This window comes from Thamnophis sirtalis, unplaced genomic scaffold, assembly GCF_051295495.1.
Source record: "Thamnophis sirtalis isolate CommonGarterSnake01/CBP01778 unplaced genomic scaffold, rThaSir2_p1.2 scaffold_2, whole genome shotgun sequence".
In the NCBI taxonomy this organism is placed as follows: Eukaryota; Metazoa; Chordata; class Lepidosauria; order Squamata; family Natricidae; genus Thamnophis; species Thamnophis sirtalis.
In genome coordinates, this window is record NW_028261382.1 from 61,641,593 (window position 1) to 61,665,506 (window position 23,914).

Below are 23,914 nucleotides of genomic sequence, written 5' to 3' on the forward strand. Positions count from 1 at the left end.
TCCCACTCGTACAAATGATCAGCCTCAAATTAACACAGACAATATATGCTGTAGACTAAACACCGCTCTCCTCTTATAGATTTAAAATACGCAATGGGCACAGGTGTTTTTTTTTAATGAAAAATAGTTTATTGCACAAAACCTTTCAAGAATGTTTAGCGTATCTTAAAGATTTTTCTTAAATTAACATGCCCTGTTTTTTTTAAAACACAATTATTACTCTTTAATCAAACACATCTAACTCTTCCTTTGGAACACTCACTCAAACATGTTATGAAAATGACCCCCCCCCTCCCAATTAAATAGAATCAGACAACTATTTGCGGGGAACAAGGAAAAAAAGAGAAAATGATATACGTAAGATTCTCTTTTTGCCTGGCTATTGTTACAGAAAAGATTCCTATGACTTAAGAATCTAAATTTTTTCCATCTGGGAGGGTAAGCATTCTGCATTTTCAAGGGGGAGAAAAACACTACTTTGAAACAGATCCTCATTATAAATGGACCAGTATTCACTTTCTAAATTAAGGCAACTTTCTACTTTTATTATGTATCTGTCACTTGAAAAGCCAGTGACGTAATTTGGTTTGATTAGATGATCTCTAGCATCAGCGCTCCCTTTTCACTTCGTGCAGCTGCTCACCCCAAAAAATAAAAATTACAATTTTGATATAGAGAAGTATTTTTCATTCAAGCAGATTTTTTTTTCCTGGTAGAACGAAACAAGCATTGCCAGATTGGAAAATGAAACAGACGATGCACACGGAAAAAGTTCACAGAATGCGTAAGTCTCCAAATAACCCGGAAGACCGTAAAGTGAATTAATATTCACCATATTGTTGCACTGTAGAAAATTGCTGTGAACAATTGACAGATTTAAGCCTTCGGAACCATCGTCTGCTAACATATAGAAAAACACTGAAAACCATCACATCTAGCTTCCAGAGATGAATAAACAAGATATTTTTTTACAAATGCAGAATAATAGAACCATAAAGGCTCTATTATTCATTTTGAATATTTCAAAAAACAAAGGGAACTTTCTGAATGGTTTATAGATCTTGGCTAGTTGGAAAGCGTAGATGGAGATCCCTCCACAATCCTGGTTTCTTGAAGTATGAATTAAATGACAGCACATTTAAAAAGAGAGAATGACAGTAAATATTTTTTTTCCAGGAGGAAATTTGCTGAGTCAGGGATTCCCAGACTTAACACCACCCACTTCCTTCCCAGCCAAAATGACAAGTCACAGAGAAATCTAAATAAGATGGTCTGAAAAAAGGGAAGCAGGAGAAATGGATTTTTCATTTAGTAAAAATACAACAATGGGGTTTTTCTCCCTGTTGTTGTCCCTTCACCTCCTGTAAATGGTTGAAGGAGGTTTTTTTTTTTTAAAAAATCTGATTTTATAATACATATATTGCATTCAGCTGTGACTGTTGACAGGATGCTCAGAAAAATCTTCATGGGTAAATCAAAAATTGTGAAATGCAAAGAACTAAGTAGAGCAGCAAAGATTGGAAGTGATCATACACATATTACTCATTATATATTAGCTTTGGTGTTTAAATACTACAAGTATTTCTTACATTAGCAGATACATAAGCTTCACAGATATGAGCAGCAAAAAAAAATACCATTGCTATTTTACTGTATAAAACCAACTTTATAATAAAAGTTACCACCTGTCTAGATTGACCCATAAAGCCTTCAAAATTGTTTCTTGATAATTCTGGATTAGTCTCATCAAAGAGATAAGCATATCTGAGTGTACTTATCTCTTTGATAAGACCCTCAAAATTTAGAAAGCTTTACATTTAAAAACCACCTTTCCTTCATTTATTAGATGAAAATAAAGCATGTAAAAATGCCTCACAGAAGTTTCAGAATATTAAAAAATATTGAAACTCAGGTTGGAAAAGAAGAGCTGAGCAAGCAAAATGTCCATCTAAAGTCTGTTCTGAAAAGAAATACAGAATAGGTAGAGAGAGAAAAATGTCTTGGCTTTAACAGGAAAATCAGAGTGACATTTCTACAAATACTTGGGGGGGGGGGATAATCCTTCCACATTCAATCAATCCACACCACTCACAGTTGGGAGCTTTCTTTGGTCAGACTGTTGAAACAGAAATCTAATTTATAGAGTGTGTGTCCATCTGTTAAGTCCTGCTTCGAAATTTCCTTCATCATGTTTAACGGAGTTTAACAATTGGTGAAGTTATCTAAACTTTAGACTTAGGTTTAGCCATGAGAACCAGTTTTCCTTTAATGGTTTGCCTCTTTGTTCTCCAAACATCATTTTCCTTCTCGTTTTCTTCCTGTGAGACTTCCTACTATGACAATTAAGTGCTGTGATCCATCTTCAGTTAGGATACAGCTCATTAAAGATCCGAAGTCCTCAATCAGTTTCATAAAATAGACTAGGGTTAGGTGACCAAGGACACATTTTAGGGGCAGTCTGGTATGCTCCTGTAAATGTGATGTGCATGAACACAGGATGGGATGGGACTCATAATGGCACAATTTCACAATTGTATCTGCTAAGATCTTGGACAGGACTCCCCTCACCTGATCTCACCTCAAGCATCCATAACTTCCAGCCAAGATCACAATACCTCCTACATTTGTGTCTTCCGTTCACGCTTCCTTTTACTTCCTAGCATATCCTACAGTGCAATTTGAACCAGGGTGTTTCTACCCAGAGCACAAAAAGGTGCTGTCAGTTGTTGAGAAACAATAAAAAAACCCTATTGTTTCAACTGATTAATTATACATGGATGCTTTTGCAAAACAAAAACAAAAAAACCCACAGGACATGAATTCTGGTTACGTCTCAGGAGGGAGAGGCATGGAATTAAAGCTAAGAAACTAGGATTTTATAGGCAGAATAAAATTGAAAGATAAATAAGTGAATCAATTAAATGTCTAAAAAGCTCCGGTTTTAGCTTCCTCGGGCCCATATCCACAACACATTTTGCAGGACACCAAAACTTAACAAGTCACCTTAGTAAGATCAAACATAAAAACCGACTCAGACGCTTTATCATCCACAGAAGAATCCATATATATACCCACTGTATATATAAGAGGCTCCACAACTCACCCACAACTCTGTCCTGCAGATTTCTGCAAAGACAAACAACACAAATGTGCAAACAGCATCCATCAGAACATTTTACTGGGAGATTATTTTCTTGGAAGCCAAATCGACCGACGCCATTGAAAACGGCTTCGCCGTGGTTTTCAAGACGAGCAATTTGGTTGCTTGATTTGTCGGAATAGGACTCAAAAGATACGATAATAAAAAATACTGGATTTGGTGAAGTATCATCCCTTAACGGTCATGAAATTCCCAAGCTGGAAGCGGACTGAGCCATCACCAAACAAGTTGAGTACGTTTTTTTTTAAAAGGGACCCTGTTTCGTCTTCTCTCTGCAGCCATCCTAATTCAATCGCTTAGTTCTCAAAAGCTTAATGCGGCAAACCTCGTGTCTTTTTTCCCCTCTGTTCCAGGCCACCAAGTACGATGAGCAAAGGATCTCATCAAGCCACAGCCTTCATATTTTCCCCCCCATTTTGCTAAAATGAACCGTAGACCGAGGACTCTAAAAGGCTTAAGAACAAAATATAAATAGGGTTTTGATAAATACTTTTTTCCCTAAATACATACTTAAAGCACTTCTGACGAAAATCCGTGGGCATTGGGATCACTGGGAATCGACTCTTCCTCGGCATCCGTGCTTGGTTTATGATCCTGGAGATCTCTGTGAGGAACACTCTCATTGGCTAACAGAGTCACGGAGAGGTTAGACGTGAGGTCCGTCAAGTGGCCTTTGATCTCCTTCCAGGAAGGCACCGATTCGTGGACCGTGACGGTGTGCTCGTCCATTTGACGCTGCAGGCTGTCCATCTCTTGCCTTTGAGAAACATGGAAGAGAAACAGAATTATTGTTTGGAGCCATGGGGGGGGGGGGGGCACAGTGGTTAGCGCGTAGTATCGCAGGCTGACTCACTGCCCTCTGCCAGGAGTTCGATCCTGAGCGGTTCAAGGTTGACTCAGCCTTCCATCCTTCCGAAGTGGGTAAAATGAGGACTCAAATCGTTGGAGGCAATACGCTGACTCTGTAAACTGCTTAAGAAGGGCTGGAAAGCACTGTGAAGCAGGATATGTCTAATACTGTTGATCTCTCTCTCACTCTCTCTCTCACTCACTCACTGTTTCTCTTTCTCTGCCTGCCTCCTGTCTATATATATCTCTCATCTGTCTTCTATCTATCTCACATTTATATTCTATGATCCATCCATCATCTATCATCTCTGTCTCTCTTTCTCTGCCTGCCTGCCTATTTGTGTCTGTTTAGTCTGTCTATCTCTATCTCTCATCTATCTTCCATTTATATTCTATGATCCATCCATCATCTATCATAACTCTCTGTCTCTCACTGTTTCTCTCTCTCTCTCTGCCTGCCTATTTGTGTCTGTTTAGTCTCTCTCTCTCTCTCTCTCTCTCTCGTCTGTCTTCTATCTTCCATTTATATCCCTCCATTCATCCATTATATCTCTCTCTTTCTCTTTCTCTCATCTATCTATATCATCTCTTTTATTTATCTTCCATCCATATTCTATCATCTACCCATAATCTCTCTCTCTCCTATCTATCAACACACACACGTACCTATCTATTTTCTATCAGAATTCAGTATTGCAGACTAATTCTATCCACAGCCTGGAATTAGATCCTGACCGTCTCAATGCTAACTCAGCCTTTCATTCTTCCAAGGTTGGTAAAATGGGGGCAAGAGGCTGACTCTGTAAGCAGTTTAGAGAGGGCTGTAAAGCCCTGTGAATTGTATATAAGTCTTTATTGCTATTGCTGTTGCTACTAAGAAGAATCCTGCGGAACCATCTGTATTCGTTTCTCAGGTGCTTCTTTGATTACCATCAAAACCCTTCGTTATAGGACTAAGAATATTCACTGGCGATAAAAGCGAGCCAACTCTCAAAACAGCACTTCCGATTCCCCAAATTATTTACAGCACAATTTGAGACTCTTTCTGGGTGTTTTTCGTTTTTGCGCATGGCCAGTTTTGATTTTCTTTTTTTTAAATTGATAGATCATAATTTTTAAAAAAACCAGAAAATGTGACTCACCGGAGTTGCTGGAGGCAGCTGTTGAGGTTCCTCAGTGGCTCTTTACTCACAACTGATGGGGGTTTCATCACCTCTTCTAGCAAAGCAGGAGGGACAGGACAATCGGGAATCTTCACCGGGGTCTCTGGGTTTGAATCTGTCTCCCCCTTGAGTTTCTTCTTTTCAAAAGAAAACGAAAGACCATGGACAACAAGCTTACTTTCAGGTTTACAGTCAACAGTAGAGAATGTCAACCCTGAAGCTGACCTGACCGAAGTCATCTTGACCGCTTCAGTGTTGCCACTAAAGATAGAGGGGATTTGAGATAGCTCGGATTTTGTAGCCAAAACAAAATACTTTCTCTGGAGAAGCAAGGACATTCTCACATCTGGACCGTGGAAGGAGGAGGGAGGTCACCAAACAAAGAGACAGTGCTGTGATTGGACCATGTGACTGGTTGTTTTGAGAAAGTGACAAAACTTTTACTTTTAATTAGGTAAAAACCACAGGAGCCCTCAGAGTCAGTTTTCACCAGATATATGCCGATATATATTTGTGTGTGTTTGTGTGCGTGTGTGTGTGTTTGTGTGTGTGTGTATGTATGTATATATATATATATATGTATATATCCTAGAAACCTGTTCTTTGAGGAATCTACCTGCCTCTTGAGTTTTGCTTGCTATGGGTCTACTGCTTGGAACCCTGACAGAGAACTTAAGAGGGCTTCCCTAGATCCAGAGACCCCAATAGAGGTAGACCTCGACTTACAACCATTTTTAAGTAACTATTTGTAGTTGCAGCATCACTGAAAAAAGTAACATGACTGTTTTTCCACCCATTGCAGCATCCCCTTGGCGATGAGGCCAAAATGTGGATGCATGGCAACTGGCATGTATTTAGAATAGAATAACAAAGTTGGAAGGGACCTTGGAGGTCTTCTAGTCCAACCCCCTGCTCAGGCAGGAAACCCTAAACCACTTCAGGCAAATGGCTATCCAACATCTTCTTACAAACTTCCAGTGTTGGGGCATTCACAACTTCTGAAGGCAACTTCTGTTCCACTGATTAATTGTTCTCACTGTCAGGAAATTTCTCCTTAGTTCTAGGTTGCTTCTCTCCTTGGTTAGTTTCCACCCATTGCTATGGAGAATAGCTTGACTTCCTCTTCTTTGGAGCAACCCCTGAGATATTGGAAGACTGCTATCATGTCTCCCCTAGTCCTTCTTTTTATTAAACTAGACATCCCCAGTTCCTGCAACCATTCTTAATATGTTTTAGTCTCCAGTTCCCTAATCATCTTTGTTGCCCTTCTCTGCACTCTTTCTGTCATTATTTATGATGGCTGTAGTGTCCTGGGATCGTGTAATCCCCTTCTGAGAAGCAAAGTCAATGGGGAAGCCAGTTTCACTTCATAACTTAACAGCTGCAGTGATTCACTTAACAACCATGTCAAGGAAGATCAGAAAACTGGGCAAAACTCACTTAGCTAATATCTCACTGTGTGGTCGTAAGCAGAGGACTATCTATGTACATAGCTGGACTGCAGCAACAGGAGGTCCTTCATAAGTCCAGTCTCACACAGTAGCTAAAAGCAAAAAAAGCAACTTCCAGATCAAAACACCATCTGGATTGCAGGCTTGGGATCGAGGCTAAGGGGAAAGCTCTGTGTGTGTGTGTGTGTGACAACAGAGGGATAATATGCATTTCTCAAGATACCTTTTTCATTTTCCCCCGTTTCAAATCCAGCTTCAGCTGCTGGTTCTGTTGGAGCAGGGTCTTGATGCTGTTCTTCAGTTCAGACATTTTCGCCTGGAGCATGAATTTATCTTTCTGAGTTATGGAAAGATCGTCCCGCACCACCTCCAGTTCCGTCTTGAGGTTCTAGAAGGAAGCACAGATATCCAGGAAACCATTAACAGGATTCTTTATTGGCCAAGTGTGATTGGACACACAAAGAATTTTGCCTAGGATGGGAAACACCTCTAGAATCCAGTGAAAATACCTGGAGAACCAACTGCATGCCTTCCAACTCCTTCTGACTGCGATGCTCGGTCAAATCCAGCTGTTGCTTCAGAGCTTGGAGCTCCCTCTCCTTCTGTTCCACTTCCCATTTGAGGTCTTCCAGCTGCAAGGACAGATAGGCAAGTCAAAGTCACGGCAAGCTTCGGACGGGCTCGTCCTTCGGGAGAGGTCAACAGCCCAAGAGTGTAGGCTTCCATTCAGTGCAAAGCAAAGTCGATTTCAAAGGGGGCTCTCCTTTGCAATCAATCACCCATTCAGGAATTTTGTTCCAAGAATCTGAATTACAATAATACAATAGCAGAGTTGGAAGGGACCTTGGAGGTCTTCTAGTCCCACCCCCTGCCTAGGCAGGAAACCCTATACCGTTTCAGACAAATGGCTATCTAACATCTTCTTAAAGACTTCCAGTGTTGGGGCATTCACAACTTCTGGAGGCAAATTCTGTTCCACTGATTAATTGTTCTAACTGTCAGGAAATTCCTCCTCAGTTCTAAGTTGCTTCTCTCTTTGATTAGTTTTCACCCATTGCTTCTTATCCTACCCTCAGGTGCCTTGGAGAATAGCTTGACTCCCTCTTCTTTGTGGCAGCTCCTGAGATATCGGAAGACTGCTATCCTGTCTCCCCTAGTCCTTCTTTTCATTAAACTAGACATACCCAGTTCCTGCAACCTTTCTTCATATGTTTTAGTCTCCAGTCCCCTAATCATCTTTGCTGCTCTTCTCTGCACTCTTTCTAGAGTCTCCACATCTTTTCTACATCGTGGTGACCAAAACTGGATGCAGTATTCAAAGTGTGGCCTTACCAAGGCATGATAAAGTGGTATTAAAATTATCCATATATTAATCCTGGCTCAAAACCAAACCCTTCCTCTCCAAGAAGTATCGTATTTTTTGTACTATAAGATGTACCAGAGTATAAGATGCCCCATGATTTTGAAGAGGTAAATTTAAAAAAACCCCAGTTTTTGCACTCTGCAGGGCTCCCAAACCCTCTGCACGGCTTGTTTTTTGCAAAAAAAAAGAAAAAAAAAGGGGGGGGGAGCAGAGGTTTGGGAGGCTTATAGAGTGCTCCTGGGGGTTGGGGGGATGGACGGGATAAAAACAGCCCTTTTTCGCTTCTTTTTGCCCACCCAGGAACACTGAACGTCTTTTTTTGCAAAGGCAAAAAATGTTGTATTCTGTGTATAAGACGCGCCCAGATCTTCTCCCTCTTTTTTGGAGGGAAAAGGTGCGTCTTATACTCCGAAAAATACAGTAATTTCAAGATGTGGTAGAATGCAGTCTGGATTCCCAGCAGGGAGGGGCTGTATTCCAGAGGGCCAAGAGACAACAAAATTTAGATAGTTTGGTTAGGAGAAAGAGAATCAAAATAGCTTCTTCCTAGAAGTTCTCAGTCTTTAATGATGTACGGTAGGGGTGTAAAACTCAAGGCCCAGGGGCTGGATCTGGCCCGCGGGGTGCTTAGATCTGGCCCGCGGGGCCACCCTGGAAACAGCAAAGGACTGGCCCATGGTGCCTCCTGAGCTCCGTTTTCGCTGGCGGAGGGTTGCAGGGACACCGTCATAGCCAAAAACGGAGCTCAGGAGCCCGTTTTCGCTGGCACAGCACTCGGGCCACCACAGGTGCCTCCCTTGATACGAGTGACGTTGAGCTGGCCACACCCACCCTGGCCACGCTTACCCCAGCCCACCAAGGTCAAACGCAACCCAGATGCAGCCCTCAATGAAATTGACACCCCTGATGTAAGGAGTTTGGCAAGATTCTGTCTACAGGCGAGGAACCATAAAGGACACTGCGTGTCTTGCCCAGTTTTTGGAGCCTGACACAATCTTTGGGAGTGCCAAGTGAACCAGGAAGCATTTTGTGGCAGCCAGATCTACAATTTTATTACCTATTATCTAGGGCAGTACTGATGGGCTGCAATAGAACAATGAAAACAAAATGCTTAACAAAGTTTTTGTCTTTTCCCCACCTCAGTTAAAAAGTGTAAATTTTACACTTAAAGGGAAACATTAAATAATTATGCGTTGCCCTTCTTCTATCCCCCCCCCCCTCTGATATGCCTTTTCAGAATACACTGAACAGCAATAAAGGAGAATATTTGTAGCTCAGGGTTGAAATGAGCTCGGTGGTTTTCTTGCAGACGTTTCACGACTCAACTAGGGAGTATCATCTGTGCTAGAAGGGATTGGGTTTGGGGGGGAAGGAAGGGGGACTGTGGGGTCCTTGGTGCTCTCTGAGCTTGCTTGCTTTCTTGCAGACATTTCATCACCCAACTAGGTGACACCATCAGAGCACTGATGTTACCTAGTTTGGGTAATGAAACGTCTGTCAGATTTCCTAAAAATGCCCTAATTGATTCATAAGCATCAAGTCAAGTTTACAATACAAAACCAGTCATTTATTAGCACCATTAGGCAAGATCTGTTCGCAGTCAAGCCTCTGCTTTGTTTGGTTTACTCTGAATTTTACCCCTGTTCCTTCCCTCCCTCCCCTCAGTCTGTGTCATAAATCACATTACCCTATAAGATGCACCCCTCCCAAACCAGCTGCAGTAATGTGAGATCTGATTCCAGCTGAGAGTATGAGTGGAATGCACTCCCCCCCCATTCTGTCCCCATGACAACACTGAGAGTTGACAACATCTGCAAGAAAACAAGGAAGCTCAGAGAGCACCAAGGATCCCACGTAGAACATTTCCAATGCAGTTGCACCATAGATTCTTCACCAACTCAGATCTTTTTCCCCTTCCACCCAATTTCCTTTTCACTGGCGATTGTCTTCTACTTGTGTTCCCTCAGTGCTTTTCTACTGCACATGTAAAGCCCAAGTGCTCATCAAGGAGGAAAGGAGCAGCCAAGACCGAGATTTCACCTCTTGGTTTTCTACCGGTTGCTTGTCAAGTTGATCATCCAGCTGCTTCTGCAGAAGCTGAAGCTGGGACCGAGCATCGACTAGCTCTTGCTGGATCTGAGAGACTTCCTCGGAATGCTTTCCATCTTCTGCCCTAGAACAGACAAGAGAATCGAATCCCCTTGAGAACAACATCAATTGTTCTCAGAAACTACTGGCCTACAGCACTGATGAATATGCACTATAGATAGTCCTCAATTGAGCCCAAAATGGATGTTGCTGAGTGAAGCTTCTCAAGTCACAGTTAGCACCTGCTAGAACAGGAGTCCCCAACCATTTGGATCTCAGGGACCTCTAAATTCATAATTTTAAATCCTGCAGACCATCAATACGAACTGCCTAATGACTGGCTGGGTGGGCATGGCTAGGTGGGCATGGGACTGGGTAGGCATGGCCACCACGATGGGCGCCTTGCCAACCTCTACTTGCCACTCCTTGCCTGCCCTCCCAGGCTCCTTAGGGCAGGAAGCAGTTGTTGGAGCTAAGCAGTGGCCAGAGAAAGAATTGACAAAACAGCTCAGTTCAAATTGGATCTGACCGAGAAGGGAGCAGAAGCACCTCACTGAGGACTACCAGCATAGGCTTTCCAAGTAGAGGGAAGACCTGCGTGAGTGCAAGGCCAAGTACCGGTGCCTGGAGGCTTAGCAGGCTGAGATGGTCAGCCAGTTCCAGGCCATGATGCAGTCCCACTGGAACGAGGCCCTCCGGCTCTTCGCTACCAGCGGCTCTTCCCTCCAGCCTTCACCCAAAGCCCCCCACCAGGAGGCTAAAGCAGACTCCAAGTTGGAATTTCTGCCCCGCATAAAAAGACCCCAAAGGGGGAGACTCTCTGCAGCAACACAAACATTCATTGTCCGTATCCATCCCAGGGGCCGTAGTTTGAGGACCCCTGATTTAATGCAATTTTTAAAAATGCAAATGATTTTTCTGCGGACCACCAAACTTTTCTCGCGGACCAGCAGTGCTAGAAGTTAGCTAAAGGTCAATGGCAGCCCAAGGAGGGGCTGGACTTCATTCGCTTGTGGCCACATAGAGATTCCAGGCTGGTACCTCTTTTACTCCACCCCAACGGGAGGTTCCACCAGCCCTTCTGTAGGTTGCCTCTCTAGCTCATTGTCCCAGGTACGCAAGCTCACTTGCCTAGTTCATGCACGACTGAGGCAGCCAACTGCACACGGCCTGAGAAACGTCAGGGTTTAAACACTCACTGCAACTTGTCGACTTCAGCCTGGAGAGCCCCAATCAGGGCTTCTTTGTCTTGGAGCTCTCGTTTGACTTCGCCGAGTTCCAGGGCGGCAGCTTTATAATGCCGGTGGTTGTGCGCGGACTCCGCTTTCGTCGTCGTAACCTGCCAGAAGCACGATGCATCATTACAACACTGGCATAACGCAGCCCTTTCCCAACCTCGGGGAGGGGGAGGGGGTTTCCTACAGATGGGGTTTCCCGCTCCTCACACTAGGAGGTTCCAGCTGGGTTGGCTAGGAATTTTGGCCTTCCTGTCTCTGACGTAGCAGGAGAGCAACTCAAAAAAAAAGAATTAAGGATATAGAAGTACAACATGATGCAGCTATCCTTAGTAAGGTGGGTAACCTGAAATTGCTGAGCCAATACAAACGTACCGTATTTTTCAGAGTATAAGACACACCTTTCCCCCTTTAAAAGAGGGTGGAAATTTGGGTGCGTCTTATACACTGAATGTAAGCCCACCCACCCACCGTCCCCCACCCTTTGGCCTCTGTCTCCCAGCAATTTACCTCCTTGCAGCAAACAGGGAAAATGGGGCTTGCGGAGGCTGCAATAGGCTATAGCAATCCCTGCAGCCTGAAACAGCTGATGAGCGGGAGGCCTGTGCTTAAACCGAAAGTAAAAATTGCAGTTTGCTCCACAAGGCAGAAGCAGTTTTTTTTTTCTTGTGCTAATCAGGCTGTTTGCTGCAAGGAGGTAAGTCAATAATTATAAATGCCTATAGAATGTTCAAATTATTAGACTTATTTTTTTAAAGACAGCTTTATTATTGTTCTAGACAACTTAACAAAATGAAGCAGCTTTTTAAAATAAATGCTTGATCTGAAGAGGCCCCGGCTATTGTATCTTCCTTTAAATAGCAGAGAATAACGTATACTTCCAGAAAGCCACATCAATTTTAACAGCATCTGTACAAGTATAGTCTGAAATGTGACACTACAAACAGTGTATATTGTCTGTACTGTTTGCTGTTTGTTGCAAGGAGGCAAATTGCTGGGAGGAAGAAGCAGATTTTCCCCCCTGGTTTTCCTCCCCCAAAGCTAGGTGCGTCTTATACTTCAGAGCGTCTTATACTCCGAAAAATACAGTACTTTTCAAGTAGGCAGCTATTTGAAGGTACAACTACCAAAACCTCTTAGGGAGATATTTACACGAGCGAGATTCAAACAGCTTGACACAATGGTAAGATATGGGAGATTCCATTCTATACCCTACAATGAGCATCTCTGCATTTGCGGAGCGGCAGAGGGAGAAGACCTGGCTCACATCCTATTGGATGGTTGCTTGTATAAGGGGGTGAAAGGCAGGTACCTTGGTCCAGATAACAAATGGATGACCCACTGGGATACCCATTGTCAGGCCTGCAGCCATCTTTTCTTTCGGATCTTTGGCCTGCCACACTTTCTCTCATTATTCTACAATGCATTTTCTATTGTGGGAAAATGGGAGGGGGGATTGTAAGGAGTGAGATGCTATGTAGCCATAACAAAATTCTTTCTAGAAAGCCAAGGTCATCCTTTGTCTTTGCACCTCTGCACCCGACTGGAACTGGATAGGTGGAACTGCCAGCATAGCAGTGGGAGATTGGACCATGTGATGGGCTTGTGGGTAGGGGGGGAAAGATCTTGAACTTTCAACTAGGTGGGGAAAACCGGGAAGCTTTCAGATTCGGGTTTTCCCAGATGTGCCAACATGGCTGTCTTAATAAATTGGAACTTTGAGCAATACTTTGCCTTGGACTCTGATTTCCTTTTGGATGCTATTTGGAACCCTGACACCCATATCAAAACAACTTACTTTATGTGCATCCAGAACCTGAAAATAACATTGAACACAGCACAGTACTAAAACAAAATGGTTCGGTTGAGATCTGCATACTTGGGACTGATTGGGGTAGATTGTAAGGGTGACACTGAAATAATATGAATATTCCAACCCATTTGTAGGACAGTCTGTGTGTGTGTTAGGAGACAGGAAGAAAAGATGCTCCTTAGCAAATAGTCAGATAAGATGCAGCCTAGCCCACAGCTGCATAATGGGCGGGGCAAGAGATTCAGAAGGGGTCCACCCTAGCTTCTCAGGCTGTCAAGGAGACGGTGGGAGAATTGCACTTTTAAATTTGCAAGATTCTGTCAATAAAGTAGAATTAGTTTATCAGGTTGTGTTCTGGTATACTTGACCCAGCCTGGGTTTAGCCAAGGAATCCAAATTGCTCGGCGACAACTGGCTGCTCCCAAACTCCTCATATTTATTTCCCAGCGAGGGAGGGGCTGGCTAGCATTCTATCTCTGCCTTTTCCCCGAGAGCCGGCTTATTGTTTTCCGTTGCTCTCCTCTCCTTTCCTTTCTTCGCATCCGCGCATCTGGGATGGGTCCCATCTGCTGTTCCTCCTCACTCAGCTCAGGCCCCTTAACCTCCTCCTCGTCTGACTCTGCTTCTGGCTCTGCTGGCAAGCCGATGGGCCACAACAACCTGCACAACATCACATTTCTAAGTCTCACATCTTGGCAATATTCACAGGAATTCTGGGCTCATTTATACCGTATATGCCATCTTGACCTCCTGCCCAGAGGTGACCAAGCACCCAGGGATTCCTTAACCGAGCTCTGAACGCTTTCAGCCAGGATTGTACCTGTTCCTTGAGACTGAGGACGTTGGCTTTTTCCGTCTTCAAAGCCATTTGCAAAGTCTGAATCAGCTGCTTCATCTTTTGATCTTCTTCTTCTTTGCTTCTCAGAACCGCCTGGACCTGGAAGATGGGGAGATCACAAAGCAGAGAACGCACCTTTTATTTCTGCACCCGTTTATTATTTCATGCGCCCGCACAACAAAGGACCTGCCTTGGCGCTGGAGACTTGCTGGATGAGTCAGGGGAGCTACAGTCGAAAGCAGGGGTGTGCAACTCGATTTTGTTGAAGGCCGCATCTGGGTTGTGTTTGACCTCAGGAGGGAGGGGCAGAGGGGCATGGCCAGGGGGTGTGGCCAGCTTGAAGTCCCTCATGTTGGGGGCTCTTGTGTTCAGTGGAGGTAAGTGGGAAGAGGAGGAGGACAAGTTTTCATAATAATGGAAAAAGAGAAGGATAAGGGCTTTTTTATAGAGGAGGAGGAGAAAGAAGATGAGAAGGAGAAAGAGAAGAAGGAGGAAAATGAGGAAGAGAAGGAAGATGAAGAGGAGGAAGAGAAAGGAGGAGGAGAAAGAGGAGGAAGAGGAGAAGGAGAAAGAGGAGAAAGAAGGAAGAGGAAGAGGAGAAAGAAGGAGGAAGAGAAGGAGGAGGAGGAAGAGGAGAAGGAGGAAGAGGAGGAGGAGGAGGAGAAAGAGAAGGAAGAGGAAGAGAAAAAGAAGGAAGAGGAGAAAGAGAAAGAAGGAAGAGGAGAAGAAAGAGGAGGAGGAGAAAGAAGGAAGAGGATGAATAGGAGGAGAAAGAGAAGGAAGAGGAGAAGGAGAAAGAGGAGGAGGAGGAGAAAGAAGGAAGAGGATAAATAGGAGAAAGGAGGAGGAGGAAGAGGGGGAGGATGAATAGGAGGAGAAAGAAGGAGGAGGAGAAAGAGAAGGAAGAGAAAGAGAAGGAAGAGGAGAAGGAGAAAGAGAAGGAAGAGGAGGAGAAAGAGGAGGAGGAGGAGAAAGGAGGAGGAGGAAGAGGGGGAGGATGAATAGCAGGAGGAAGAGAAGTAGGAGGAGGAGAAAGAGAAGGAAGAGGAAGAGGAGAAAGAGAAGGAAGAGAAGGAGAAAGAGAAGGAAGAGGAGGAGAAAGAGGAGGAGAGGAAAGAAGGAAGAGGATGAATAGGAGGAGAAAGAGAAGGAGGAGGAGAAAGAGAAGGAGGAAGAGGAGGAGGAGAAGTCTACCTGGAGATTCAATTGCACCAAATCCGCCTCTCTCTTGGCCAGAGCTGCTTCCAGGATGCGGTTGTGCTCTCTCAGAGCTGCGTTGGACTGGCCAAGGCCAGTGAGCTTTCCCCGCTCGTGTTCGAGTTCCAGCGAAAGCTTCTTGTTGGCCTCTTCCAGGCGCTTGATCTTCCTCCTGAAGCCTCTTGCTTCTTGAAGCTGCGGGGCCACGCAAACAATAAAGACACTGCACTCAGTTAAAAATAAAATAAAATACTGTCCCCTGTCCCTGAAGATCTTTCTCAGGGGTATCTCAGCATCACTCAAGGATGCGGCCCAAAACAAGATTTGGATGGCTAGAAAACTACACTTAATTCTGAAGACGAGATGGATAAGATAGCTTATACTTCCAAGGGACCCATTTCTTTCTCTTCTTCAACTCTTGGAAATACTTGAGTTTGTTTTTTAATCTAATAGGGCAACGACGTCTATATAAACAAACTCAACTCTCTCCTGGCACTGATGATGTTACCTACTTGGGTAATGAAACACCTGCGAAAAAACGAGAGAGGAACAAAGACCACCCCCCAAGTCCCCCCCCCCTTCACAAACACCACTCCCTCCTAGCACTGGTGATGTTACATAGTACAATCGTGAAACGTTTGCAAGAAAACAACCCAGCTCAGAGAGCCCCAAGGACCCCACAGTTTTCAACCTAACTTGGAAAAGAGTTGACTGCTTGCCCCTAACTCCGCCATTTTCAGGAATTGGGGTTGAAGGATTGAAATTGGATGATGGAAAATGCCAAAGATGTTGACTCCTTCACTCCTTATCAAGAACCAAGAACGGCTTCAATGGGGTTTCAAGTAAACCTTTGGCCATATCCAACCCAACTAACCAACTAACCAACCCACACTCGATTGTGGAGTCAAACCCAGTGGTGGGATTCAGCCAGTTCGCACCTATTCGGGAGAACCGGTTATTAACTTTCTAAGCCAGTGTTTCTCAACCTTGGCCAACTTGAAGTCCTGTGGACTTCAACTCCCAGAATCCCCCAGCTTCTGGGAATTGAAGTCCACCAGACTTCAAATTGGCTAAGGTTGAGAAACACTGTTCTAAGCAGTTTGGAGAACCGTTGTTGGAAGAAATCCCATTTTGTTTTTTCCCACTTTACAGGGCTAATCCTGTAAGGAAGGCAGGAAGGAAACATTCTGGTGTTGTTTCTAGCTTAATTTTTATTGCCCTGGTTACAGAAACTGCATCTCCTGTTAACCCTTATTACCATTGTAACAGCTAAGGCGAAGCGCCCATCGATGTGAGTGATATTGAGTTGGTCACGCCCACCCAGTCACATGACCACCGAGCTACACCTACCCAGCTGGTCATTAGGTCAGAGAACCGGTTGTTAAATTATTTGAATCCCACCACTGAGTCAAACCAGTTGCATTATGGCTTGGTTATGTCTAGGTAAGATGGTGGAGCAACTCAATAAACTAGGGGAGCCAAACTCAAGGCCCGTGGGCCACATCCAGCCCACAATGTGATCAGTTCCGGTCCGCGGGGCCGTCCTGGTCTACCCAAAGATCGGGCCAAGTCTATGTGATGCGAAGAGGAAACATGCCAGCAGTTTGAGGAGTGGCATCAAACTAGCCACACCCACCCAGTTGGCCACATCTGCCCCCTCAGACGTCACCCACAGGGCCCTCAGTGAAATTGAGTTTGAGACCCCTTCAAGGAGCCCTTTAGCCATTACCTCATCTTCAAGCTCAAGGACTTTTTCTCGGTATTCCTCCAGTTCTTGGCTGGTGAGCGAGATGACTTCCTGAAGCTCTTTCTCCAGAACCATCTTACTGTGGGTTAGGGACTGCAATTCCGCCTCCAGAGTCCGGATCCTTTCCTGAAGGCCGGAGGGAACATTCTGGGTTAGTGTCCCCGCTCGAACAAGGGTGCAATGGTTTTAGAACAGCAGTGACCAACCAGTGGTCCGTGGAACACTGGTGGTCCACGAGAAAATCTTGGTGGTCTACAGAAAAATTATTTGCATTTTTTATATTGCACTAAATCAGGGCTCCTCAGACTACGGGATGGATACCTGCAATGAATGCTTGTGTTGCTGCAGAGAGTCTCCCCCTTCGGGGTCTTTTGATGCAGGTCAGAGGGGGGCAGAAATTCCGACTTGGGGTCTGCTTCAGCCTCCTGGTGGGGAGCTTTGGGTGAAGGCTGGAGGGAAGAGCCGCTAGTAGCGAAGAGCCGGAGGGCCTCGTTCCAGTGGGACTGCATCATGGCCTGGAACTAGCTGACCATCTCAGCCCGCTGAGCCTCCACCGGCACCTGGCCTTGCACTCCCGCAGGTCTTCCCTCTGCTTGGAAAGTCTATGCTTGTAGCCCTCAGTAAGGAGCTTCTGCTGAGCCTCCTTCTCAGCCAGATCCAATTTGAACTGAGCTGTTTTGCCAACTCTTTTCTCATGGTGGCTGCTTAGCTCCAACAACTGCTTCCTGTTGGGACCCTAAGGAGCCCCTGGTGGGCAGGTTATGAGTGGCTGGGAGGGGCGAGTAGAGGCCGGCGAGGCGCCCCTCGACGTGAGTGACACTGCATTGGCCACGCCCACCTAGTCACACGACCACCTAGCCACGCCCACCCAGCTGCTCATTAGGCAGATCATATTTTAAATCCGCGGGATTTAAAATTTTGATCCCTGAGGTCCAAAAGGTTGGTGACCCCCGTTTTAGAAGATCAAGGAAATGAGGGTTGCTTACCAGGCTAGCGTGGTTATTTTCACTCTCGAGAAACTGGGCCTTGAGTTCAATTAGCTCAGCTTCGGACGACTCCTTGGCCGCAAGGGCCTCCTGAAGGCGCCGGCTGAGGACGCCAACGGCATTCTCATACGCTTTGTGCTTGGCCTTCATCTCCTTCTGTGCCGTGGTCAGATCGCAGCCCAACCTCTTCATTTTCTGCTTCTGTTCAGTAATGGTTCTACAAAGGGAACCCAACAGTAAAGGACAGTCAGTAAAGGAGCACGGTGGCTCGCGTGGTTACGATGCTGGCGGACGAGCAGCAAACCCGCGTTCGGGACCTGAGTGGCACCGTGGGATGGGGCGAGCTCCCGTCCTTGGCTCCAGCTCCTGCCAGGGACATAAATGAGCTCCCAAATGGGTACGCCGCAGGGATGTCACCGGGTAATCCTTTCAACCCAAAAGCCCTTTGGTGTGTTGTGGCCTGTCAGCCACCAGCCCCTCCAGCAGCCAAATCAGAAGAAGAGGCGTGGGAGTCAGGGTCAGCATCAGAGCTCCGAGGGGGAAGAGGGAATGGAGCTGGCAGAGAGAGAGACAGAAGCGGAGCCTGGGCTGGCCGTTAGCCCTCAGATGGAGAGTCAGCAACCCCCAGGTCTGGAGGTGGCTGATGGGGAAAAAGAGGAACAGCTGGGTAGAGTGCCTGGCGCATGGATGCCCAGAAGGCAGAGGAGAGGAGAGCAGTGGAAATCGATGGGCTGGTCCTTGGGATGGAAGAGCCACTGCTGCTGGTGAAGCCCCACCCTAGCTCTGGAGATGAAAGGCAGGGGGCGGAGATGAATAGAGGTGGCAGATAACTCATATTCTGCCGGAAATATGAAAGGAACACCCCAACTGGGCGTTGCTCCCCCCTCTCCCCCCGGTGACATCACTGGGTAATCAACCCAGAAATAATTCAGTGCTTCTGACACGAGCGCGATGTAAGCAGTTAGTAATACAGGTAGTGTTTGACATACAACGGTGCGTTTAGCAACAGTGGGAAGGTTGTAAAGCACCAATGTCACAATAACACGCCAACTGACGAGGACGCATACAATGTACAATTCTTAGGACAGAATCAACAGTATGACATAACATGCGTCACTTCGTCCCCCAAGTTTTGTAATGGTCAAAAGGGCAAATAGATTACCTAAGAACGGATAAAGGTAATGTGTTAAGATTTAGCTAAACTAACACAAGCTATACTCACATCTTGGTTTCTTGTTGCATTTCATCAACTTGTCGTTTTAAGTCTTCATTGATTTTGACAAGAGCTGACATCTGTCCTTGGTCAAACCGCAAAGACTGGAAAATTTGGAAAAAGCCCAAAAGAAAAAATTGAAACGATAACATTCTTTAATGCGGCAAGCTTACAAATTTAGGGACAAGGCTGATTTAAAGAAAGAAATGCAGGCAGCCCTCGAGTTACGACCACCACCGAGGCCAAAATTTACATCGCTAAGGGAAAACATTTGGTTAAGCGAGTTTGACCCGTGTTATGACTTCTCTTGCCACCGTTAAGAAAATCGCTGCCTTCGCTAAATTAGTCACGTGGTTGTTAAGTGAACCCCGTTTCTCCATCACCTTTGTCAGAAGCTCACAAAACGGGATCACGTGACCATCATAAATATGAGTCAGTTGCTAAGCGTCCCAATTTTGGTCATGTGACTATGTGGATGCGGCAAGAGTCGTAGGTGTGAAAAACGGTCATAAGTCACTTTTTTCAGCATGGTTGTAACTTCAGTCACTAAATGAACTGTTGTAAGTGGAGGGCTGCCTGTATTGTGAATTATGTTTGCTTTACTTTTTCTTTACTCTCTACTTTACTCTTTACTTTACTTTTTACTTCACTTCACTTTTTACTTTATTTTTTACCTTACTCTTTACTTTACTTTTTACTTGACTTTCCTTTTACTTCACTTCACTACTTTTTACTTCACTTTTTACTTCACTTCACTTCACTTTTTCTTTACTCTTTACTTTTTACTTTACTTTTTACTTTACTTTTTACTTTACTGATTAGCCGTTGGGCCATATCAAAGTGCAGAGTCCCAGACACAAATTATTACTGAAATCGGATAAAAACAATTTAAAATGAAATTGGAATAAAATACAATTCAAAATGAAATCGAAATAAAAAATCACAATACTTTAATATAGAGTTAAATAAACTATGATAAAATTATATTTCAGAGTCGCCCTTACAACCTACCCCTGATTATGAAAAAAAGAACGATTTTAAAAAAGGAGGGAAAAACCACAGAAATGTCCCGGGTTTTTTTCCTATTCATTTCTTAAATTTAGCTTTCCTTCCCACCTGTAGCTCTGTCTCCATGTTGTTTCGTTCTTTCTGAGCCAGCTGGAGTTGGCTCTCCAATTCCTCCATCTGCTGCTGAATTTGCAACAGTTCCTTTGCTAGCTTTGAGTTCTCCAGCTCCGTGGATTTCTTCTCACCCTGCAGCTGAAGGAATTGCTGCTTCAGCTGTTTGATTTCAGTGTCCAACTTTTTCTTGGTGGACTTCAGTTCGCGGATGAGCTGGTCTTTGGACAGGGCATCTCGGCGGTAGGCTTCCACCATCACCTGCGGGTCAAGAACCAAACATAATTGTTTGATGGAAAATATTACGGGATATCAAACTCTGTTTTTACAGGAAGCTGGCAGTTGGGAACCCAGGAAATATATACATATATTTACCACTTTATAAAACCCTAGTAAGACCACAGCTGGAACAGTGCAACCAATTTTGATCACTACAAAAAAGATGTTGAGACTTTGGGGGAAAAAAGATCAGAGACGAGCAACTAAGATGATGAAAGGCCTGGAGACTAAACCATATGGAGAATGGCAGAAGGATTTGGGTCTGGCTAGTCTAAAGAAAAGAAGAATTAGGGGTGACAGGATAGCAGTATTTCAGTATTTGAGGAGCTGCCACAAAGGAGAGGGGGTCAAATTATTCTCCAAAACACCGGAGGGCAGGACAAGAAACAATGGATGGAAACTAATCAAGGAGAGAAGCAACCTGGAAATGAGAAGAAACTTCCTAACAGTGAGGACAATTAACCAGTGGAACAGAAGTTGCCTTCAGAAATTGTAGGCGCTCCATCACTGGAGGTTTTCAAGAAGAGACTAGACAGTCGCTTGTCTGAGATGGTATAGGTTGTCCTGCTTGAGCAGGGGGCTGGACTAGAAGATCTCCAAGGTCTCTTCTAGTTCTAGTTCTGTTCTATTTCTATTCCTATTCCAGATGTTAAACACGTGTAATCTAAAAGTGAAAAAATTAGCTTGATTTTAGGGGGGGAAAAACCTCCCCACAATTCCCAGGCAGGAAACTATAGTTGAGAAACAGATAGTTCTCAATTCACAAGCATTGATTTAGCAACTGTTTGAAGTTATGACAGCACTGAAAAAAAGTGACTTACAGCCAGTCCTTGAACCTACGGCTGTTGATTGTATAGATTCTCCTGCTTGAGCAGGGGGCTGGACTAGAAGATCTCCAAGGTCTCTTCTAGTTCTGTTGTGTTCTATTAAAGGATTAAAATTAGGGCGCTTGGCAACCAACATGGATTTATGACAGGTATAGCATCCAAGGGTCGTCTGGTTACCCTCGGCTGACCGTCCCATCCGGCTCCCAACAAGTGAAGTTAATGGCAGAAGCCTGATTGGTTACATTCACTTAAGAACGGCAGTATATTCACTTAGCAACCGAAGCAAAAAAAGCAAAGGTTGCAAAATTGAGCGGGACTCATTGAATGCTGACCTTGCTTAGCAACGGAAACGGAAACCTACAAATCTGTCTTGTTTAAGTCGAGGATTATTTCAGGGGGTTAATTGGACAGTGACAGTTAAAGGCACGGATAAAACATTTCATATGTTCCAGTTTCTCCAAAGTGAGAAAATTTAGCAAAAAGTACACGCGTAGGTACCTTCTGTTGGAGATATTGTTCCTTCACTTTCTGGGTTTGCTTCTTCAGGTTTGTACTTTCCTGTTGCAAGTTTTCCACCTACCAGAACAAAAAGAGGAAACATTGGATAAGAACGAAATCTGCATCTCTATATCTGTCTGGTTTGGCTCTGCAACCAAAGAAGACAGACAAGAGACTTCAGAGGAGAATCAGAACTGCATGAAAAACAATTGCTGCCAACCTGCCTTCCATTGAGGACCTGCACACTGCACGAGTCAAAAAGAGGGCTGTGAAAATATCTACAGACCCCTCGCACCCTGGACACAAATTCTTTCAATTCCTACCCTCACAATTAAGCTATAGGGCACTTCATACCAGGACAACTAGACAAAGGACAGTTTTTTCCTGAATGCCATCACTCTGCTAAACAAATAATTCCCTCACCACTGTCAAACCATTCACTAAGGCTGCATTACTATTACTATTAGTCTTCTCATCGTTCCTATCACCCATCTCCTCCCACTTATGATTGTATGACTGTAACTTTGTTGCTTGTATCCTTACGATTTATATTAATATTGTTTCCTGATTGTTTATTTGTACCTTATGATTCTTGACGAATGTATCTTGTCTTATGATGTACACTGAGAGCATATGCACTAAAGACAAATTCCTTGTGTGACCAATCACACTTGGCCGATACAAAATTCTATTCTATTCTAATTCTATTCTATGTTCTATTCTATGTTCTATTCTATTCTATGTTCTATTCTATTCTATTCCAGTTCTAATTTCTACTCTATTCTATTGTATTCTAATTCTTTTCTAATTCTATTCTCTGTTCTATTCTAACCTGTTCTATTCCAGTTCTAATTTCTATTCTATTCTAATTCTATTCTATGGTCTATTCTATTCTATTCCAGTTCTAATTTCTACTCTATTCTATTGTATTCTAATTCTTTTCTAATTCTATTCTCTGTTCTATTCTAACCTGTTCTATTCCAGTTCTAATTTCTATTCTATTCTAATTCTATTCTATGTTCTATTCTATTCTATGTTCTATTCTATTCTATTCCAGTTCTAATTTCTACTCTATTCTAATTCTATTCTAATTCTATTCTAATTCTATTCTAATTCTATTCTAAATTCTAATTCTATTCTAATTCTATTCTCTGTTCTATTCTAATCTGTTCTATTCCAGTTCTAATTTCTATTCTATTCTATAAAAATTCAGGGTTTCCTGCAGTCATGAAGCAAGACTCAACCTAGGAAACCAACATTTTAATTTCCATCATTCTAGCCAAATACTTGTATTTGTAATAGTTCATTTAGTGACTGTTCAAGGTTACAACAGCACTGAAATAAGTGACTTATGCTTTATGACATTTTTCACAGCTACTATTACAGCATCCCCATGGGCACGTGATCAAAATTAAGACGCTGAGCAACTGGCTCGTATTTATGATGGTTGCAGTGTCTTGGGGTCACGTGATCCCCTTTTGCTACCTTCTGTTCAGCAATAAGAGGAGGAGGAAGGAGGAGGGGGAGGAGGAGAAAGAGAAGGAGGAACAGAAGAAGGAAGAAGGAGAAGGAGAAAGAGAAAGAGAAGGAAGAGGAAGGAGAAGGAGAAAGAAAAGGAGGAATAGGAAGAAACGGGAGAAGGAGAAGGAGGAAGAGGAGGAGAAGGAGAAGGGAAAAGAAGGAAAAGGAAGGAGGAAGAGGAGAAAGAGGAGAAAGAAGGAAGAGGAAGAGAAGGAAGAGGAAGGAGGAGGAGGAAGAGGAGAAGAAAGAGAAGGAGACAGAGAAGGAGGAGGAGGAAAAGGGAAAAGAAGGAAGAGGAAGAGAAGGAAGAGGAAGGAGGAGGAGGAAGAGGAGAAGAAAGAGAAGGAGACAGAGAAGGAGGAGGAGGAAAAGGGAAAAGAAGGAAGAGGAAGGAGGAAGAGGAAGAGAAGAAGGAGAAAGAGAAGGAAGAGGAAGTAGGAGGAGGAGGAAGAGAAGAGGGAAGAGGAAGAGGAGGAGGAAGAGGAGGAGAAAGAGAAGGAAGAGGAGGATCAGCAATAGGTTAATAGGGAAGCCAGCTTCATTTAACAACCTTGTTACTAACTTAAC

General features: G+C 44.1%; 1 protein-coding gene across 3 annotated transcripts in view; it reads right to left on the reverse strand.

Annotated features, from left to right (window-relative positions):
• Positions 1–2,840: 2,840 nt before the first annotated feature.
• GOLGA3 (golgin A3) overlaps positions 2,841–23,914 on the reverse strand; it is a 42,320-nt gene continuing 21,246 nt past the window's right edge. For 2 of the 3 annotated variants that reach the window (XM_087705768.1, XM_087705770.1), the window contains exons 12-24: positions 21,827–21,904; positions 20,220–20,483; positions 19,113–19,207; positions 17,891–18,107; positions 16,887–17,030; positions 15,155–15,352; positions 13,943–14,059; positions 11,274–11,413; positions 10,027–10,159; positions 7,133–7,255; positions 6,847–7,011; positions 5,152–5,309; positions 2,841–3,917 (exon numbers count right to left, since the gene is read on the reverse strand). In XM_087705768.1, the coding sequence (XP_087561894.1) occupies positions 3,671–3,917; positions 5,152–5,309; positions 6,847–7,011; positions 7,133–7,255; positions 10,027–10,159; positions 11,274–11,413; positions 13,943–14,059; positions 15,155–15,352; positions 16,887–17,030; positions 17,891–18,107; positions 19,113–19,207; positions 20,220–20,483; positions 21,827–21,904 (2,079 nt within the window). In that variant the 3' untranslated portion in view covers positions 2,841–3,670. The remainder of the gene's footprint in view (positions 3,918–5,151; positions 5,310–6,846; positions 7,012–7,132; positions 7,256–10,026; positions 10,160–11,273; positions 11,414–13,942; positions 14,060–15,154; positions 15,353–16,886; positions 17,031–17,890; positions 18,108–19,112; positions 19,208–20,219; positions 20,484–21,826; positions 21,905–23,914) is intronic. The other variant, XM_087705769.1, reaches the window with a different exon arrangement.